The sequence below is a fragment of the Erythrolamprus reginae genome, chromosome 2 (assembly GCF_031021105.1).
Source record: "Erythrolamprus reginae isolate rEryReg1 chromosome 2, rEryReg1.hap1, whole genome shotgun sequence".
NCBI classification, from domain to species: Eukaryota; Metazoa; Chordata; class Lepidosauria; order Squamata; family Dipsadidae; genus Erythrolamprus; species Erythrolamprus reginae.
The window spans coordinates 82,413,233-82,429,847 of NC_091951.1; the positions used below are offsets into that span (position 1 = coordinate 82,413,233).

The following is a 16,615-nucleotide window of genomic DNA, read 5'->3' on the forward strand; positions in this document are numbered from 1 at the left end:
TCTTCTATGTTTCTAATTAGACTGACTATTTCCTGGTTATCGAAATGACTTTATTTATTTAAATGCTGACATTAACATCTATCAAAAATATTAACCTATTTCAGAGGCCTGTTATGTCATTCTGTTACATGACACCACCTTCTTCTGTTTCCTTCTCTTATTCAGTATTACAGATGTATTTTACTAATACCCGACATCTATCATAAGCAGCATGTGAAAGAAATAGTAAATATGACTCTCCTGAAAATGGGCTTTTCAGGTAAATAAATCACCGTAATATGCTAGCATAATGTTTTAAATTAATGAATACATTTCTGCCACAATTGTTTTGTGAATTTGAATTTTTTGTGATTCCTGCCATGCATCTATCTAGTGATAAATCCATCATTTACAGCTACCAAACTGAGATGCAAGTCTGGCTGTAAAGATGGAATTATATTGATTTAAATCTATGTAGAGTATGTCTAGCAGTGTAAACCTTTTTTTCACTGAATTTAACAGTCTTTATTTACTTACATTGCCCCCCCTCAAAAACAATCTGAAGTACTGTATTTTCTACATTCCAATTGCAGTTTCTTAAGAAACCATCTAGAGCTGAAGAGTTCATTTAGCTGTTTTATTGTTCATACAACAATCTTCTTAGACTTGAAAGTTTGTGCCTGGGTGAGGCTAAATAAAGTTCAAGGGCATTTGGGGGGCTTGTTGTTGGACTTTGCCCTCTTGTGCTCACAAAGGAGTTTTAGACTAAGTCCCCCTTTGGGTCCTCCCCATACCTTGGCCCTTTCTTCCTTACACTTTATAAAATTTATAAGGGGGACGGTTGCACAATCACTAGTTGCCTCCCTAGTTACAATTTTTTATTTGTCAAACACTATGATTCACTTTCTCTCTCAATCCATCCCCTGCTTTCAGGACAGCAGAGCTGTGCCATAAAAGCAATTTGTGCCACGTACTAAACAACCAGCTCTGACTGTGAATAAGAGTGGCCGTGAGTATTAAGAGTGACAGAGTTCCTTTTTGTCTTTAATAAATGGAGATTGAGCCATCTCCATCCTTTGGGCACCTTGTCCCCCATGCGGAAGTCTTAAGCAACCACACACTTTGAAGCAAAGTTAGTCCAAATGTTCTGGCAGTTGAAAGAGGCATATCAATATATATCTTTCATGGCTTAGATTATCATAGTTTTATTCCTCAGCCTCAAACTAGTTGAGTTGTATTGCGCACACACATACACACCCAAATCTTGAATGTGATTCTCAAATCTATTTTCAACAATAGAGGAGAAATGCAGTCTTGGACCTAAAAGACACATCCTTTTTTAATAAGTTATACTTTGAGGCACAAAGTTTATATAAATGTCAGCGGTTAGTTGGGAAATAAAGAATGATGAAACACAGAGTTGACCAATTGGCAAAAGATACTGGTGAAATCAAGCACTTTTCTTATTTCTTTGACAGTGATACATGAGAGTTTTTATAAAATGGGATTTGTAAATTGTTCTGCAGTGTATGGCTCGTGCAAAGGTGTCTTTGTACAATAGAAATAGTGTATAGCTGTTACAGCATCCTTTTGTCTTTTAGGGATAATAGTGCATCAAGAATCTGTATGTGCTACTTTTGGAAGTGGTTTAGGCAGTGCATGTGTTGTTGATGTAGGGGACCAGAAGACAAGCATATGCTGTGTTGAAGATGGGGTTTCACATCATAACACCAGGTAACAATCAAAAGTTGGAAGCAAACATTTTACATACATTTAATATTTTTAATAAAATGTAATCTTTTGTCCAGGCCAAAGAAGTCCTAATTTATAACCAGTTGCATGGTGTATGTTTGAAATTTCAGTGGACCTCCCCAAAATTTCTAGTAATCCATTCTGAAGTGGATTACCCATGATGATTTGACTGCATTTGGGGCAGTTGGCAACCAGGCTGCATTTATGGGCATTTGCAGAGTTCTACTGTCATATGTGACTGTGATATCTCCGGGACTGCCTTCCGCTGCACAAATCCCAGCGACCAGTTAGGTCCCACAGAGTTGGCCTTATCCGGGTCCCGTCGACTAAACAATGTCGTCTGGCGGGACCCAGGGGAAGAGCCTTCTCTGTGATGGCCCCGACCCTCTGGAACTAGTTCCCCCCAGGGATTAGGATTGCTCCCACCCTCCTTGCCTTTTGTAAACTTCTTAAAACCCATCTCTGCCATCAGGCATGGGGGAACTGAGACATCTCCCCCTGTCCTATATAATTTATGCATGGTATGTTTGTGTGTATGTTTGTTTTTAAATAAGGGGTGTTTTAGAGACTTTTTAATATTAGATTTGTGATATATTGTTCGTATTATTGTTGTGAGCCGCCCCGAGTCTGCGGAGAGGGGCAGCATACAAATCTAATTAATTAATTAATTGATTGATTGATTAACATTTTTGCCAGAATCCTGTGTTTACTTCTGGTTTCCAGTAAAAGCCACCCCTTGATGAACAATTGGTTCGCTTAACAACTGCTGCAAAAATGGTCATAAAAATTAGGTCCAGTAATGTGGAGACCCACTTTATCACCCTAATGATTTACAATCCTAATTGCAGGCCTAAACCCCTGTCATAAATTGAGGACTGACTTCATTCTATAAGCCCCCTTTAAGTATCTTTATTTTTTTAAAAACTTTCTATAATATTCTTAAAAATCACTGCAACTTTGTGTTGGAAAATAAAAAATTGGTATCCCATGTTGCTACACCAAAGTTTATATTGGACTAAAGAAATAACTGGTTTAATAATCATGCCTATAATATTTTTTCTAAATGTTTTAAAAATTCTTTCAAGTTAAATAGTTTCTTCTGAAAAAGCCAAATGTTCTCACAATGTCCTCTTTTTTTTAGGTTACGTCTTGCGTATGGTGGCTGTGACATATCAAGATGTTTTTATTGGCTTATGCAACGAGCTGGGTTTCCTTATAGAGATTGCCAGCTAGTTAAGAAGACAGACTGTCTCCTTCTCCAGCACTTAAAAGAAACATTTTGCCATTTAAACCAGGTGAGATCTAAAACTGTCAAGCTCTGCATTTTTTTTAGGTCAGAGACTCTGTTATGACTGAGGCGTTTTAAAATGTATGGAGAACGCCTCTGAAAGTTTATAAAGCTAATGTGTATACAGTTTATTACACTGAAAAGGGAGAAGTAAGTAAGAATTTTGATGAAAACTCTCACTTCCCACTTAGAAGGTTGAGAATTCAATCCTAGGTAGCAGGCAGATCAGTAGTGAGTTGCTCCCAGTAGCGGCCACCAGATTGCATAATTTACATGCAGCCGCTCTGGTGGCAGACCTATGGGCGCCACCATCTTTTTTTTCTCAATTTTTTGTATTTTTTGCTTTGCGCATGTGCAGAAAGAAAATCTTTCAAGGGGGACGCACACACACACAATATTTCACCAATTTCTTAATTTTTTAAGTAATAGTTTTGGGAAAATATAATGATAGATTGGTACAAATTGGACTTGTGGAAATAAAGTTAAAATGTTATATCTGAAGCATTAGCGGAGAAGACGCAATGTAATAAACAATGAATCTGTTTAAACTTTGGAACTGGAAAAATATCTGTCTTCTCCTGTATTGTAAAAGGCATTAGTCATATGCCTGCCCAGGCATGCCTATGTCTCTCCAACACGCCACGGTCTGCACTGGCTGCCAATTGGTTTCAGGACTTAATCTAATAAATAAATAAATTAATTCAAAATGTAGGTTATGACCTATATAACGCTACATGACATTGGACCAGATTATTTGCGGGACCGCTTACATCCATATGAATCCCAGCAACCGGTTAGGTCTCATAGAGTCAGCCTTCTCTAGGTCCTGTCAACTAGACAATGTTGTTTGGTGGGACCTAGGGGAAGAGCCTTCTCTGTGGGGGCTCCAGCCCTCTGGAATTAGCTCCCCCCAGAGATCTGTACTGCCTCCATCCTCCTTGCCTTTTGTAAGAGTCTTAAGACTCATTTATGTCATCAGGCTTGGGCCAATTAGATCTTAGCCACCGGCCAACAAATGATTGTATGATTGCTGTATGAATGACTGGAATTGATTTTTAATACAATTAGGGATTTTAGTTAACTATGTAGTTTTAATTTAATTAGATTCGTTTTATTGTAATTCCCTGTTTTTCATACGATGTGAGCCACCCTGAGTCTTTGGAGAGGGGCAGCATAGAGTGAGTGAGTGAGTAGGTGAGTGAGTGAGTAAGTAAGTAAGTAAGTAAGTAAGTAAGTAAGTAAATAAATAAATAAATAAATAAATAAATAAATAAATAAATAAATAAATAAATAAATAAGATATAAGAAATTTTATATGAATTGACATTTAATTTCTGAAAATAAGTAATTGTGCAATTTTTAGGGGAATTTAGTTATGAGAAAACAGATTTAGAAAAAAGAAAGAGGGGTAAGGAATTAAGGAAATGAATGAAGCGCAATGGCTTTGATTTATTAAGCAAGAGGGAATAAATAGCAGAGGAAATAAATAATAGCATTAAAAATTAATTGGAGAATGAAACGATCTGTGTAAACCGGGTGATGAAATTAGACAAAGGAGGCAGCATGAGATTAATGACATATACAGAGAGTAATAGATATGAAACTAAGTAGTATTAATGATATTTAGTAGATGATATATGTTTGCTAAGTTGACCTATATGATGTATGTTATTTTTAGTGGGGAGAAAAATAATAAGAAAAAAATTGAAAATAAAACTATCCACTCAGGGAAGGATTTAGAGGGCGTAAGAGGAAGTAGGAAAGAAGGAAAGAAAGAAAGAAAGGAGAGTAGAAGGAGAGGCAGAGAAGGAAGGAGGAGGAGATGGTAGTAGCAAAGCAGAGAGAAAGTGTAAGAAAGTAGGTACTAGAGGTGGAGATAGAAAGAGGTGACTGGAGAGAGAGAAGATTGAGATGGATTGACTAATAAAATTAAAATTGGAATGTAACGTAGGTTATTGTAATATTGTTTTTAAGCGACAATATATGTATATTGATTTATATGGAAGGTATATGTGATCTATGTTATCTATGTTTTTGATGTGGTTTTTTAACTGGAAAAAGAATAAAGTTTTTAAAAATGTCTTATTTCGTAATTACTCGCTAAACAATTAATCTGTGGGAAAACCATGAGTAATAGATTTCTCAGGAACCTATTAGCTTATCTTCCTGAGAAATCTATTTCTACTCTTTTCCCCAAAGATTAATCACCAATCCTTATTTACTTCACTGAACATTAACACTTGACGGCAGCTAATTATTTACTTCCTTGGTTCTGATGCCTGAGTCATTTTTGAGAGAGTTGAATTCATTTAAACTACATTTCAGAGAATCAATTTGGTTTAATGGTTAAGGCACCAGGCTAGAAACTGGGAGAACGCTGTGGTCCACTACCAGGTTGTGGCCTATTTGGAACCGGGCCATGCGAGTGGTGTGTGTGCACCAGTGAAGGGCTACCAAAATGTTTACTACCACACTGTGGGCGTGGCTTATGCAGGACGCCCTCCATTTTCTTTCAACATCTTTCAGTGAAAATTGGGTGCTCTGGGAAGGAGCTCCGTTTTCACTACCCCACTGCGTTCCCTCCCGTCCGGGCAGTAGCCCACCCCTGGTGTACACGCATGTGCACGCCACCTGCCACTCACAAGTCAAACTGTGTGCATGCGTGCCAGTCCTCCACTCGTGCAGCCCAGTTCCCCTCTCTCCCCAAGTCAGGCTGCCAAGCCATAAAGGTTGGGAAACAACAACAGCTGAATGATTTTGTGCCAGTCACTTTGCTCAGCTGTAGAAAAGAGGCAATTATAAACCACTTTTATTTATTTTTATTTATTTATTAGATTTGTATGCCGCTCCTCTCCGAAGACTCGGGGCGGCTCACAACAATAATAAAAACAATATTCCAGCGAAAACAAATCTAATATTAAATAGCACATAAAGCCCTATCATATTTTAAAAAGCAAACAACATATACATACCCAAACATAAATATAACAAAAATATCTTGAAATCTTGTCTAGAAAACTACAGGGAATTGTCCAGGCTATCCAGTTTAGTGACATAAAAGCCTCAAATTAACAAAAACCTAGTAAGCTTCAGTGTGTTACTTCAGAATATACACTCATGGTTAAATCTATACAATACTTATACCTTCTTTTACCATTAGGATTTATCTGGACTGAAAGATCATGAGTTTCAAGTCCGTCACCCAGATTCTCCAGCTTTGTTGTATCAGTTGCGCTTAGGAGATGAAAAGTTACAGGTAAAAGACTGAGATGCATCCCTTACAATGCTTTGAACATAACAGAACATTCAATTTTGAGCTTTAAATTTTTAAAAAAGTTCCATTAGAAATTTTCCATCAAAATGTTTTGCGTTGGTTCAAGCAATATACACGGCTCAAAAGCATAAAGGAAACACTCAAAGAACACATCTAGATCTGAATTAATGAAATATTCTCATCGAATACTTTGTTCTGTACACCAGTGTTTTTCAACCAGTGTGCCGTGGCACATTAGTGTGCCGCGAGACATGGTCAGTTGTGCCACGAAGCTCAGCAAGAGAGAGAAAGAAAGAAAGAGAGAGAAAGAAAGAAAGAGAGAGGGAAAGAGAGAGAGAAAGAGAGAGAGAGAGAAAGGCAGGGAAGGAGGGAGAGGTAGAAAGAGCAAAAAAGAGGAAGGAAGGAAGAGAGAAAGAAAGAAAGATGGAGAGATAGGGGAAGGAAGGGAGAGAGAGAAAGAGGGAGAGAAATAGAGCGAAAGGGAGGAAGAGAGAGAGAGAGAATTTTTTTGTCCAAACTTTTTTAGCCCCCCCCACTCCCCGCTGCTCAATGTGCCCCATGATTTTGTATATGTAAAAAAATGTGACGCAGTTCAAAAAAGGTTGAAAATCACTGCTGTACACAACAGCATGTGAAATTGATTGTCAATCAGTGTTGCTTCCTAAGTGGACAGTTTGATTTCACAGAAGTTTGATTTACTTGGAGTTATATTGTGTTGTTTAAGTGTTCCCTTTATTTTTTTGAGCAATATATATATTATGATGATGGGAGCCAGTGGGAACTTGGAAACTGCTACTGTACTCTTGTTTATTACTCCAGGATAGCGATATCACATTGGATGGTAGTCCACGATGAACTGTGTGCTACCAACCATCTACCATAAATTGTGGGTAATTTGGCCAAGGACGATATTTGGATTTTTAGAAAAACATTAAAATAAATTTTCTTGAGAAGTAATAGGAACATAGTTCTCTTCTGACCATAGGGGAAAAAAAGATCTTGTCCAGTATTCTTGTTTGGGGGAATAACTTGCACGTAGGGGAGGTTGGTAGCTGAGAAAAAGGAGGATTTATGATATCCTTCATTACTGTGTTTATCTAGTCCTCCATATCTTCAGCTTTCGAGAGTCAGTGAACTATTGCCAGTAATTCATACATTCTTGGTCTTGAATCTATCACTCCCTTCAGTTTACCACAGAATTCCTCTACTGCATCTGTAGACCTGCATAAAAGTTTGTGCCATCTTGAGCTCCTTTACAAAAAGAGGGCTGTAAATCTAAAAAAATAACAATGTCATTTAGAGGATGCTTTTATTAGTTTATAGTATAAAATACAAAAGAAACAGTAGGAAAATATGGGAATGGAAAACTTTCTTTAGATTGCATAAATCTTTCCCCTTTTACTAAAAAAATAAATAAATATTTTGATCTACATATTCTGCTGAGAGAAATTATTTAACCATAGGTTATTTAATTGTAACCCAACTGCAAGAAGGATGGGTGGATTAATCTAGAGATAAATATTGACAATGATTTGAAATTCTTCTTATTTTTCAAATTAGGCTCCAATGGCACTATTTTATCCAGCAACGTTCGGAATTGTGGGTCAGAAAATGATAGTTCTGCAGCACAGGTCTCAAGGTGATGCTGAGGACCCTCATGACGAACATTATCTCTTAGCTACACAAAGTAAGCAAGAGCAGGTGTGTGTGCGTGGCTTTCTCTCACCTTTTGATTCCCCCCCTCCTCCTATATACCGTACAATGACCTCAGAGTCTCATCCTATTTACTCACTTGCCAGAGTATTAGTAGGTGAGTTCTTTTCATATGACCTGCCATGTTCTGGCATTCCCCACTAAGTTGGGCTAGAATTTCTGTGTGCCCATAGCTATGTTACTAAGGTTAATGTAGAGCAGCAGATCTGAAAAGTATCAAGTTATGAGGATGAGAGTATAGTCTGATCAGGGCTTCTCAACTACATATGGTGGTTATAACATAAGCGTGTTTTTTCAGCTAATACTTGTAGTTTATGAAGCTTGCTTGTTTCAGCCATCTGTAAGATTGTGTAGTGTTCAATACACAGATGTCATAAGAAACGGCTCATAATTTAAAATAAAAGAAGACATATTAGAAGTTCTTGCAAACATGCCAAAGAGGACAAAAGAGATCTATTACAGTTGGCACAGTTTTCTGTGTGTATTTGTGCTTGTTTGCTTACATTTACGTTTACAGTATTTAACAATCCTGAATTGCAATCACTATGATGCTTTAATTTGTTTTGTTATCCAGATACTGTAAGGGTTTTTTGGAAGTTATAGAATTGAATTGAATGCATGTAATTATTAGCTACATTGGGGATATCTAATATCGGCCAGAAAAATACCTGTAACCTTGCTAATTCTAGCTGAAACCAATTTTTGAGTCCCTCCTCCCCCCCAAAAATATGTGAGACACTAGTATATACCCCTGCCAGAAGCCACATAGAAAAGGAAGGTTATGGATAAACCCCTCACACATATTAATTGAATTATTTAAATTATTAAACAAAGTACTGTGTATAAAATTATTGACGCCCCACTTCTACCAAACTTTTTTTGTCACAGCTGTCTAATAACATAAAAACATAGAGGTACAAATGCACATACAGTAATACCTCATGATACGAACTTAATTGGTGCAAGGAGGAGGTTCGTAAGACGAAAGGTTCGTAAGACGAAACATTGTTTCCCATAGGAAACAATGTAAAGTCAATTAATTCGTGCAACCAAAAAACCCCCCGCAAAAAAGCGGCTTTCGGCGACTGCTGGGAAGCCGCGCGGCTGTTTTAAAAGGTGACAGCTGGCCTGGGGGGCTTCCCAGCACCCCCCCGAACCCGGGTTCGGGGTTCGGGGTGGTGCTGGGAAGCCCCCCAGGCCGGCTGCGACCTTTTAAAAGAGCCGCGCCGCTTCCCATCTGTCTCCTGAAGCCGAACGGCAAAGCCGAACTTCCGCATTCGGCTTCAGGAGACAACTGCGAAGCGGCGCGGGTGTTTTAAAAGGTCGCAGCCGGCCTAGGGGGCTTCCCAGCACCCCCCGAACCCGGAAGTTCGGCAAAAGTTCGGGGTTCGGGGGGGTGCTGGCAAGCCCCCCAGGCCGGCTGCGACCTTTTAAAACACCCGCGCCGCTTCGCAGCTGTCTCCTGAAGCCGAACGCTAAAGGCGAACTTCCGCGTTCGGCTTCGGGAGACAGCTGCGAAGCGGCGCGGGTGTTTTAAAAGGTCGCAGCCGGCCTGGGGGGCTTCCCAGCCACCTCCCGAACCGAACCCGGGGTTCAGCAAAATTTTGCCTCTTCTTACGAACTTTGTTCAAGTTACGAACCGGCGTTCGGGAGGCTTCTGGGAAGCCCCACCGCCCGGCTGTTACCTTTTAAAACAGCCGCACGGCTTCCCAGCAGTCTCCGAACGCCGGTTCGTAACTCGAAAAAAGTTCGTAAGAAGAGGCAAAAATTTTCTGAACCCCAGGTTCGTATCACGAGTTGTTCGTAAGACGAGGGGTTCGTATCTTGAGGTACCACTGTATTCACCCATGTGGGGAGTCGAAGAAGACAAGATGGTAAATCTGGCAATATGCAAGATCCATCACTCTTTTAGGTGAATTGGTTTTACATATATGTACAAGAGGGCATGCCCCGTCTTCTATCAGGTCTGTTTTGATTGCCCCAGCCCCCCACCCCTCTGGAAACATCACCACTTCCTCCCGCAACTAGATGAAAAAGAATGGGAAAAATGTAACTGAACAGGGAAAGAATGGAAAGGAGGGAAAGTCTTGTTTAGGTAGTAGAAAAAGGGTTACCATTCACTACACTGTGGGTGGACAACTATGGCAATTTTACGACCTATGGACTTCAACTGCCAGAATTCCTGAATCAGCCATGCTCTATCAGTGGTTCTCAACCTTTCTAATGCTGCAACCGCTTAATACAGTTCTTCATGTTATGGTGACCCCCAAACATAAGTCTAGCGCCAATTCTCCAAACAGAGCTTTAAGTTGATTGGCTGGAAGGTCAGAGGGACACCCCCACTGTAAATGCCTGATTGGTTGGATTGTAAAAACATGTTCCAAGGCGCCAGAATAGAAGCTTTAATTCTTAAGACCATTATCTTTTCCCATGGTCTTAAGCGACCCCTGTGAAACGGTCGTTTGATCCCCAAAAGGGTCTGGATCCCCAGGTTGAGAACTTCTGCTCTATATACAGTGATCCCCCGGTTATTGCGTCCCCGACCATTGCGAACAGGGTAATTTGCGATTTTTCAACCCGGAAGTCAAAACACCATCTGCGCATGTGTGCCCTTTTTTTCTATGGGCACGCATGCGTAGATGGGGCCCGGCAGATCAGCTGCTGGGCGGCTTCCCTGGGTCTTCCCCCTCTTGCTGGCGGGAGGGCGAGCAGCGGGCATCAGCAAGGAGTTTCCCCACCGCCCACGCAAACTCCTCGCTGCCGCCCGCCCTTCGCCCGCCCACGCCGTTCATTCTCGCCGCTTTCGAGCTGAGTCCTGAAGCGAATTCGCTCCGGGACTCAGCTCAAAAGCGCCGACAGCCAGCGCGGAGAAGCCGTTCGCTGGCGCTGGCTGTCGGCGCTTTGGAGCTGAGTCCCGGAGCGAATTCGCTCCGGGACTCAGCTCCAAAGCGCCGACAGACAGCGCGGAGAAGCCGTTCGCTGGCGCTGGCTGTCGGCGCTTTTGAGCTGAGTCCCGGAGCGAATTCGCTCTGGGACTCAGCTCGAAAGCGCCGACAGCCAGCGCGGCGCGGCTGTTTTAAAATGTCGCCGCCGGCATGGGGGGCTTGCCAGCACCCCCCGGACCCCCAACCCGGGTTTGGGGGGCTGCTAGGAAGCCCCCCATGCCGGCAGTGACATTTTAAAACAGCCGCGCCGCCCCCAATCTTCGGCTCCTCGCTAGCGCTGCGGGAGTAAAAACACCATCTGCACATGCGCAGATGGTGTTTTTACTTCCGCAGCGCTACTTCGCGAAAACCCGCTCGTTGCGGGGGGTCCTGGAACGGAACCCTCGCAACGAGCGGGGGATCACTGTAAACCTTCCCACCAGGAAAATGCTAATTAATAATTCATTTCCAAAATGATAACAGAGTAACAGAATAGAGTAACAGAGTTGGAAGGCCTTCTAGTCCAACCCCATGCTCAAGAAGGAAACCCTATCCCATTTCAGACAATTCATTGTCCAAACTCTTTTTTAAAAGCCTGCAGAGTTGGAGCACCCACAACTTCTGGAGACAAGTCGTTCCACTGATCAATTGTTCCGTCAGGAAATTTCTCCTTAGTTTTAGGCCAGTGATGGTGAACCTTTTTTCCCTTGGGTGCCCAAAGAGCATGCGTGTGCATTATCGTGCATGCCCGAGTGCCCACACTCATGATTCAATGCCTGGGGAGGATGAAAAGTTTTCCCCACTCACTGGAGGCCCTCTGGAGGCCAGAAGCGGTCTGTTTCCCAACTTCTAGTAGGCCCAGTTTTGTCGTCCCCCGGCTCCAAAGGCTTCCCTAGAGCTGGGGGAAGGTAAAAATGCCCTCTCCCATCTCCCTGGAGGCTCTCTGGAAGCCAAAAACGCCCTCCCAAAGTCTCTGTGCAAGCCAAAAATCAGCTGGCTGGCACATACATAGATGTTGGAGCTGAGCTAGGGCAACAGCTCGCGTGCCAGCAGATATGGCTCGGCGTGCCACCTCTGGCACCTGTGCCATAGGTTCTCCATAACTGTTCTAGGCTGATTCCTTGATTAGTTTCTATCCATTGTTTCTTGTCCTGTCTCCAGGTGCTTTGGAGAATAGGTTGACCGCTTCTATAATGTCACCCTACTCCTTCCTTTCATTAAACTAGACATACTTAATTCTTGATATCATTTTTGCTTTGTTTTAGCCTTCAGATCCTATCTTCGTTGTTCTTCTCTGTTGTTCTTTCACTTTTTAGCAGCCACATCTGTAATCATTTACAGCTCATGCATCTCCTTATTTTGAACAGCAACTTCTTATTGGTGAATAGAAAAGCTTGTTAAATAAATGTTATTCTGGATTTTTATGATCAACTTACCTTGATAAATTTTAAAAATTGGCAAAGTATTAAATCCTTCACAAAACAATACTTCGGTTGTGTGTTACCAGTTTAGATCAGACTGGTCTAGATCACGAGTAACGATTGTTACTGCTGGTTCGCTCTGGAACGTGCCGTGCAAGCACTTTGCATGCGCAGTACTAAAAAAAGCTGCACATCTGCAGAAGCAAAAAAATAAGTTGGTGGCACATATGGTGCTGCCACAAGAACTGTCTCGAGAGTGTGGCAGGCCTGGGTCGCTACCACTTAAAGTGACCCAGCCTGTCAAGTTACTACTGGTTCTATAGAACCAGTACGAACCGGTAGGAACCCCCTCTGGTATAGATGCCTGTGGTTTGGAATGGGAGAATCAATTGCAGCAAATATAGTTTCTTTGACTTTTTACATTAAGAATTGGGTCTGACTAATTAGGAAATAAACTTAGAGGGACAAAAATACATTGAGCCTTTAGGTGCTCTTCAGCCTGAGTTATGGGCAAGATTTTGCTTGCTTTTATTGAGAGATCATCTTTTTTTTCCTTTTTCCAGTCTGCAAAAGCAACTGCTGATCGAAAATCCATGACCAAGCTGGGTGGATTTGATGGAGATCTCCGAGGCCAATCTGCAAGTGTTGCTGAAAATGTTTATCCTTCTGAAGTGGATTTAGGCAGTTCTCATGGTGACTGCATTATGGGTGGACATGAATCTGAAGAAATGCTAACAACTCACATGTCCCGAAAAACTGCTGTATCTCAGTTTGAAGGGAAAGCTTTAGGCCTTGACAAAGCAATTTTGCATAGCATTGACTGCTGTGGTAAGAAAATTGTATTAAATTGTGTGATATGTAATACTAATCATTATAAGGCAAGATTGATGCTAGTCATAATAGATTTCATCAGTGTGAATGAAATATTTTTAATTTATCATAATACTTTTCCAATTATTGTATTAATCATTATTTTTCTAATTTGCTTGCTATAGTTTATTTACAGTTCTTTCATGTGCATTTTTTTAGCATCAGATGATACCAAAAAGAAAATGTACAGTTCAATCCTTGTAGTTGGAGGTGGCTTGATGTTCCACAAAGCTCAAGAATTTCTTCAACACAGAATTCTGAACAAAATGCCTCCCTCTTTCAGAAGAGTTGTTGAAAATGTAGAAGTCATTACAAGGCCAAAGGTATCTTTGTATGGATTTATGCAGGCTTTCCAATAGGAGAGCAGCGGTGTGTGTGTCTGTGTGTGTGTATGTGTCTGTGTGTGTATTAGCATTGGGAAATGTGAGGGAATTAATTATGCAGTAATCAGACACATTTCAAGATGAGCAATATAGACTCTCTGTTCCATTCAGAGGGATGTTTCACCCACAGTACTGCTGTGAGCATAGATTGAGATGACCACTTTTCCCAAAAGCTCACTTGCAGGATTTTCTATAGTTAAAGGGTTTTCTATAATTAAAGAAACATAGAAGTCTGACAGCAGAAAAAGACCTCATGGTCCATCTAGTCTGCCCTTATACTATTTTCTGTATTTTACCTTAGGATGGATATATGTTTATCCCAGGCATGTTTAAATTCAGTTACTGTGGATTTATCTACCACATCTGCTGGAAGTTTGTTCCAAGGATCTACTACTCTTTCAGTAAAATAATATTTTCTCATGTTGCTTTTGATCTTTCCCCCAGCTATCTACCCATGGCAGTTATATGTATGGAAATACACATATGGGGATTGGCAAAATCTTCTGTAGATAAACCTTCTTGTAGATAATTACTAGTTGTAGTGCCAGTTTTATTATGTTAATATGTATTGAATTGCATTAGTCTATGATAAAAAGTATGTACTGGAATCTATTTGACAATTGAAGCAATGACAGACTTTGGAGTACAGTGATCCCCCGAGTTTCGCGATCCCGATCATTGCGAATTGCTATATCGCGATTTTTCCACCCGATGACGTCACTCCCTTCCTTTCTCATCTTTCTTTCTCTCTCTCTTTCTCTATCTTGCTTCTTCCTCTCTCACACTCTCTTCCTCCCTCTCTCATCTCTTTCTTTCCTTCTCTCTCTTTCTCTATCTCTCCCCCTCTTGCTCTCGAGCGGCAAGCGAGCAGCCGGGCGAGCGGGTGACGGGCAAGCAGCAAGCGAGCAGGCGGGCGGGCGGGCGAACGGGCAAGCGGCAAGCGAGCGGCCGGGCGAGCGGGTGACCGGCAAGCGGCAAGCGATCTTGGGGTTTCCCCTTTGCCTGGGCGGCGGGAAGACCCAGGGAAGGTTCCTTCGGCCGCCCAACAGCTGATCTGCTCCGCAGCGCGGCAGCAGCAAGGAGTCGAAGATGGGGTTTCCCCGTTGCCTGGGCAACGGGGAAACCCCATCTTCGGCTCCTCGCTGCTGCCGCGCTGCGGAGCAGATCAGCTGTTGGGCGGCCGAAGGGTCTTCCCCGCCGCCCACACGCAAACTCCACCATCTGCGCATGTGCGGCCATGGAAAAAGGGGCGCGCATGCGCAGATGGTGTTTTTACTTCCGCACCACTACATCCCAAAATATCGATTATCGCGAGGGGTCTTGGAACGGAACCCTCGCGATAATCGGGGGATCACTGTAATCAGCAAAGTAAAAATATGTTGTTGTTTTTCAAAAGTGAGTTAGTTCTATTTGTTCTTTTAGAATTTAGCCAGTTTTGTAAAAGTTCAAGAAACCAGCCATGAGGTCATATTTAATTTTTAATTGTATGATATTTTTATATCCGTTTTAATATTAGGACATGGACCCACGTCTGATTGCTTGGAAAGGTGGTGCTGTTCTAGCCTGCCTAGATACAACACAGGAGCTCTGGATTTATCAACGAGAATGGCAGCGCTTTGGTGTTCGCATGTTACGTGAAAGAGCTGCGTTTGTGTGGTGACACAGTATTATTTAGAAATAAAAATATCAGGATGCTGAAGTTACTGATGAATTACCTCAGCCTGCAGTTTTATGTAGACCTTAAATGGGAGGAGCAAGAGCATTGAATCCTGTTGGCACATGACACTGGGCAGGGGGTGTGTGTGTGTTCTGAGGGAACAGTCTCTCTCCCCAATGGAAAACAATGTTATTTGTGTACATTTTGTTTTTCACATTCCATTAAATTCAAGGCTGCGTTAAGTTCTTAAAGCAAGTGTGGGTAAGGCTTCTTTTCTGTCACTTTCTGTAACAAAGTAGAACAAAACAAAGCACAGCTATGATTTCTAAGTTCTGACTGAAGTAAGGCACACCTGGGATTTGGCCAACACATTTGGCTGCCAGCAAATCATGAGGGCAGCAGTCAGTAGAACAGCTTGTGAGGAGGAACCAACAGGTCTTTCCAGTAATCAGATTTTATATTATGCAAATGAAATGCTTGAGAAATCCACATCTAACATAGTTAGCAGGAACATGTCTATCATAAACCCAATAATTTAAATATAATTGTGAGTCTGTCAAGCTCTGGGGAAATCAGGAAATTCAGGCAGTCCAAATTTGTATAAAGATATAGTGTTGGTAATGACCTTTAAAGCCCTACATGGCATTGGGCCAGAATACATCTGGAACCGCCTTCTACCGCACGAATCCCAGCGGCCGATAAGGTCCCGCAGAGTTGGCCTTCTCCAGGTCCCGTCGACCAAACAATGTCATTTGGCGGGCCCCAGGGGAAGAGCCTTCTCTGTGGTGGCCCTGGCCCTCTGGAATCAACTCCCCCCAGAGATTAGAACGGCCCCCACCCTCCTTGTCTTTTGCAAATTACTCAAGACCCACCTTTGTCGCCAGGCATGGGGGAGTTAGGATATTCCTTCCCCAAGGCCATTACAAGTTATGTATGGTATGTTTGTGTGTATGTTTAGTTTTTATAATAAGGGTTTTTAGTTTTATTAAATTGGATTGTTGCATGCTGTTTTTTATCATTGTTGTTAGCCGCCCCAAGTCTGCAGAGAGGGGCGGCATACAAATCCAATAAATAATAATAATAATAGTAGTAGTAGTAGTAGTAGTAGTAGTAGTAGTAGTAGTAGTGCAAGTTTCAGCACTCTACTAAAATCTGAGCTACTAACAGTCAAGGGGAATGAGCGGGAATTAAGACATTCAAGGTGGGCTAGACCTTGATCTCTTGTGGGCATGCAGGGACTCATGATGTGTTTGACTCCTTCCTGGGCTCAGCCTGGTCATCTGCTACACAGTTCTTTTAATCCCTGGAAATGAATTAGCAACCATATCTGTTATGAAATTGTTGCCATTCACAG

At 41.8% G+C, this 16,615-nt stretch overlaps 1 protein-coding gene across 2 annotated transcripts in view; it reads left to right on the forward strand.

The window, feature by feature from the left end:
* Nucleotides 1-15,512, forward strand: part of ACTR8 (actin related protein 8) — a 30,687-nt gene extending 15,175 nt beyond the window's left edge. For both annotated transcript variants that reach the window (XM_070738506.1, XM_070738507.1), the window contains exons 6-13: nucleotides 166-259; nucleotides 1,581-1,713; nucleotides 2,873-3,026; nucleotides 6,180-6,275; nucleotides 7,854-7,994; nucleotides 12,915-13,179; nucleotides 13,381-13,544; nucleotides 15,121-15,512. In XM_070738506.1, the coding sequence (XP_070594607.1) occupies nucleotides 166-259; nucleotides 1,581-1,713; nucleotides 2,873-3,026; nucleotides 6,180-6,275; nucleotides 7,854-7,994; nucleotides 12,915-13,179; nucleotides 13,381-13,544; nucleotides 15,121-15,264 (1,191 nt within the window). In that variant the 3' untranslated portion in view covers nucleotides 15,265-15,512. The remainder of the gene's footprint in view (nucleotides 1-165; nucleotides 260-1,580; nucleotides 1,714-2,872; nucleotides 3,027-6,179; nucleotides 6,276-7,853; nucleotides 7,995-12,914; nucleotides 13,180-13,380; nucleotides 13,545-15,120) is intronic.
* The last annotated feature ends 1,103 nt before the right edge of the window (nucleotides 15,513-16,615 follow it).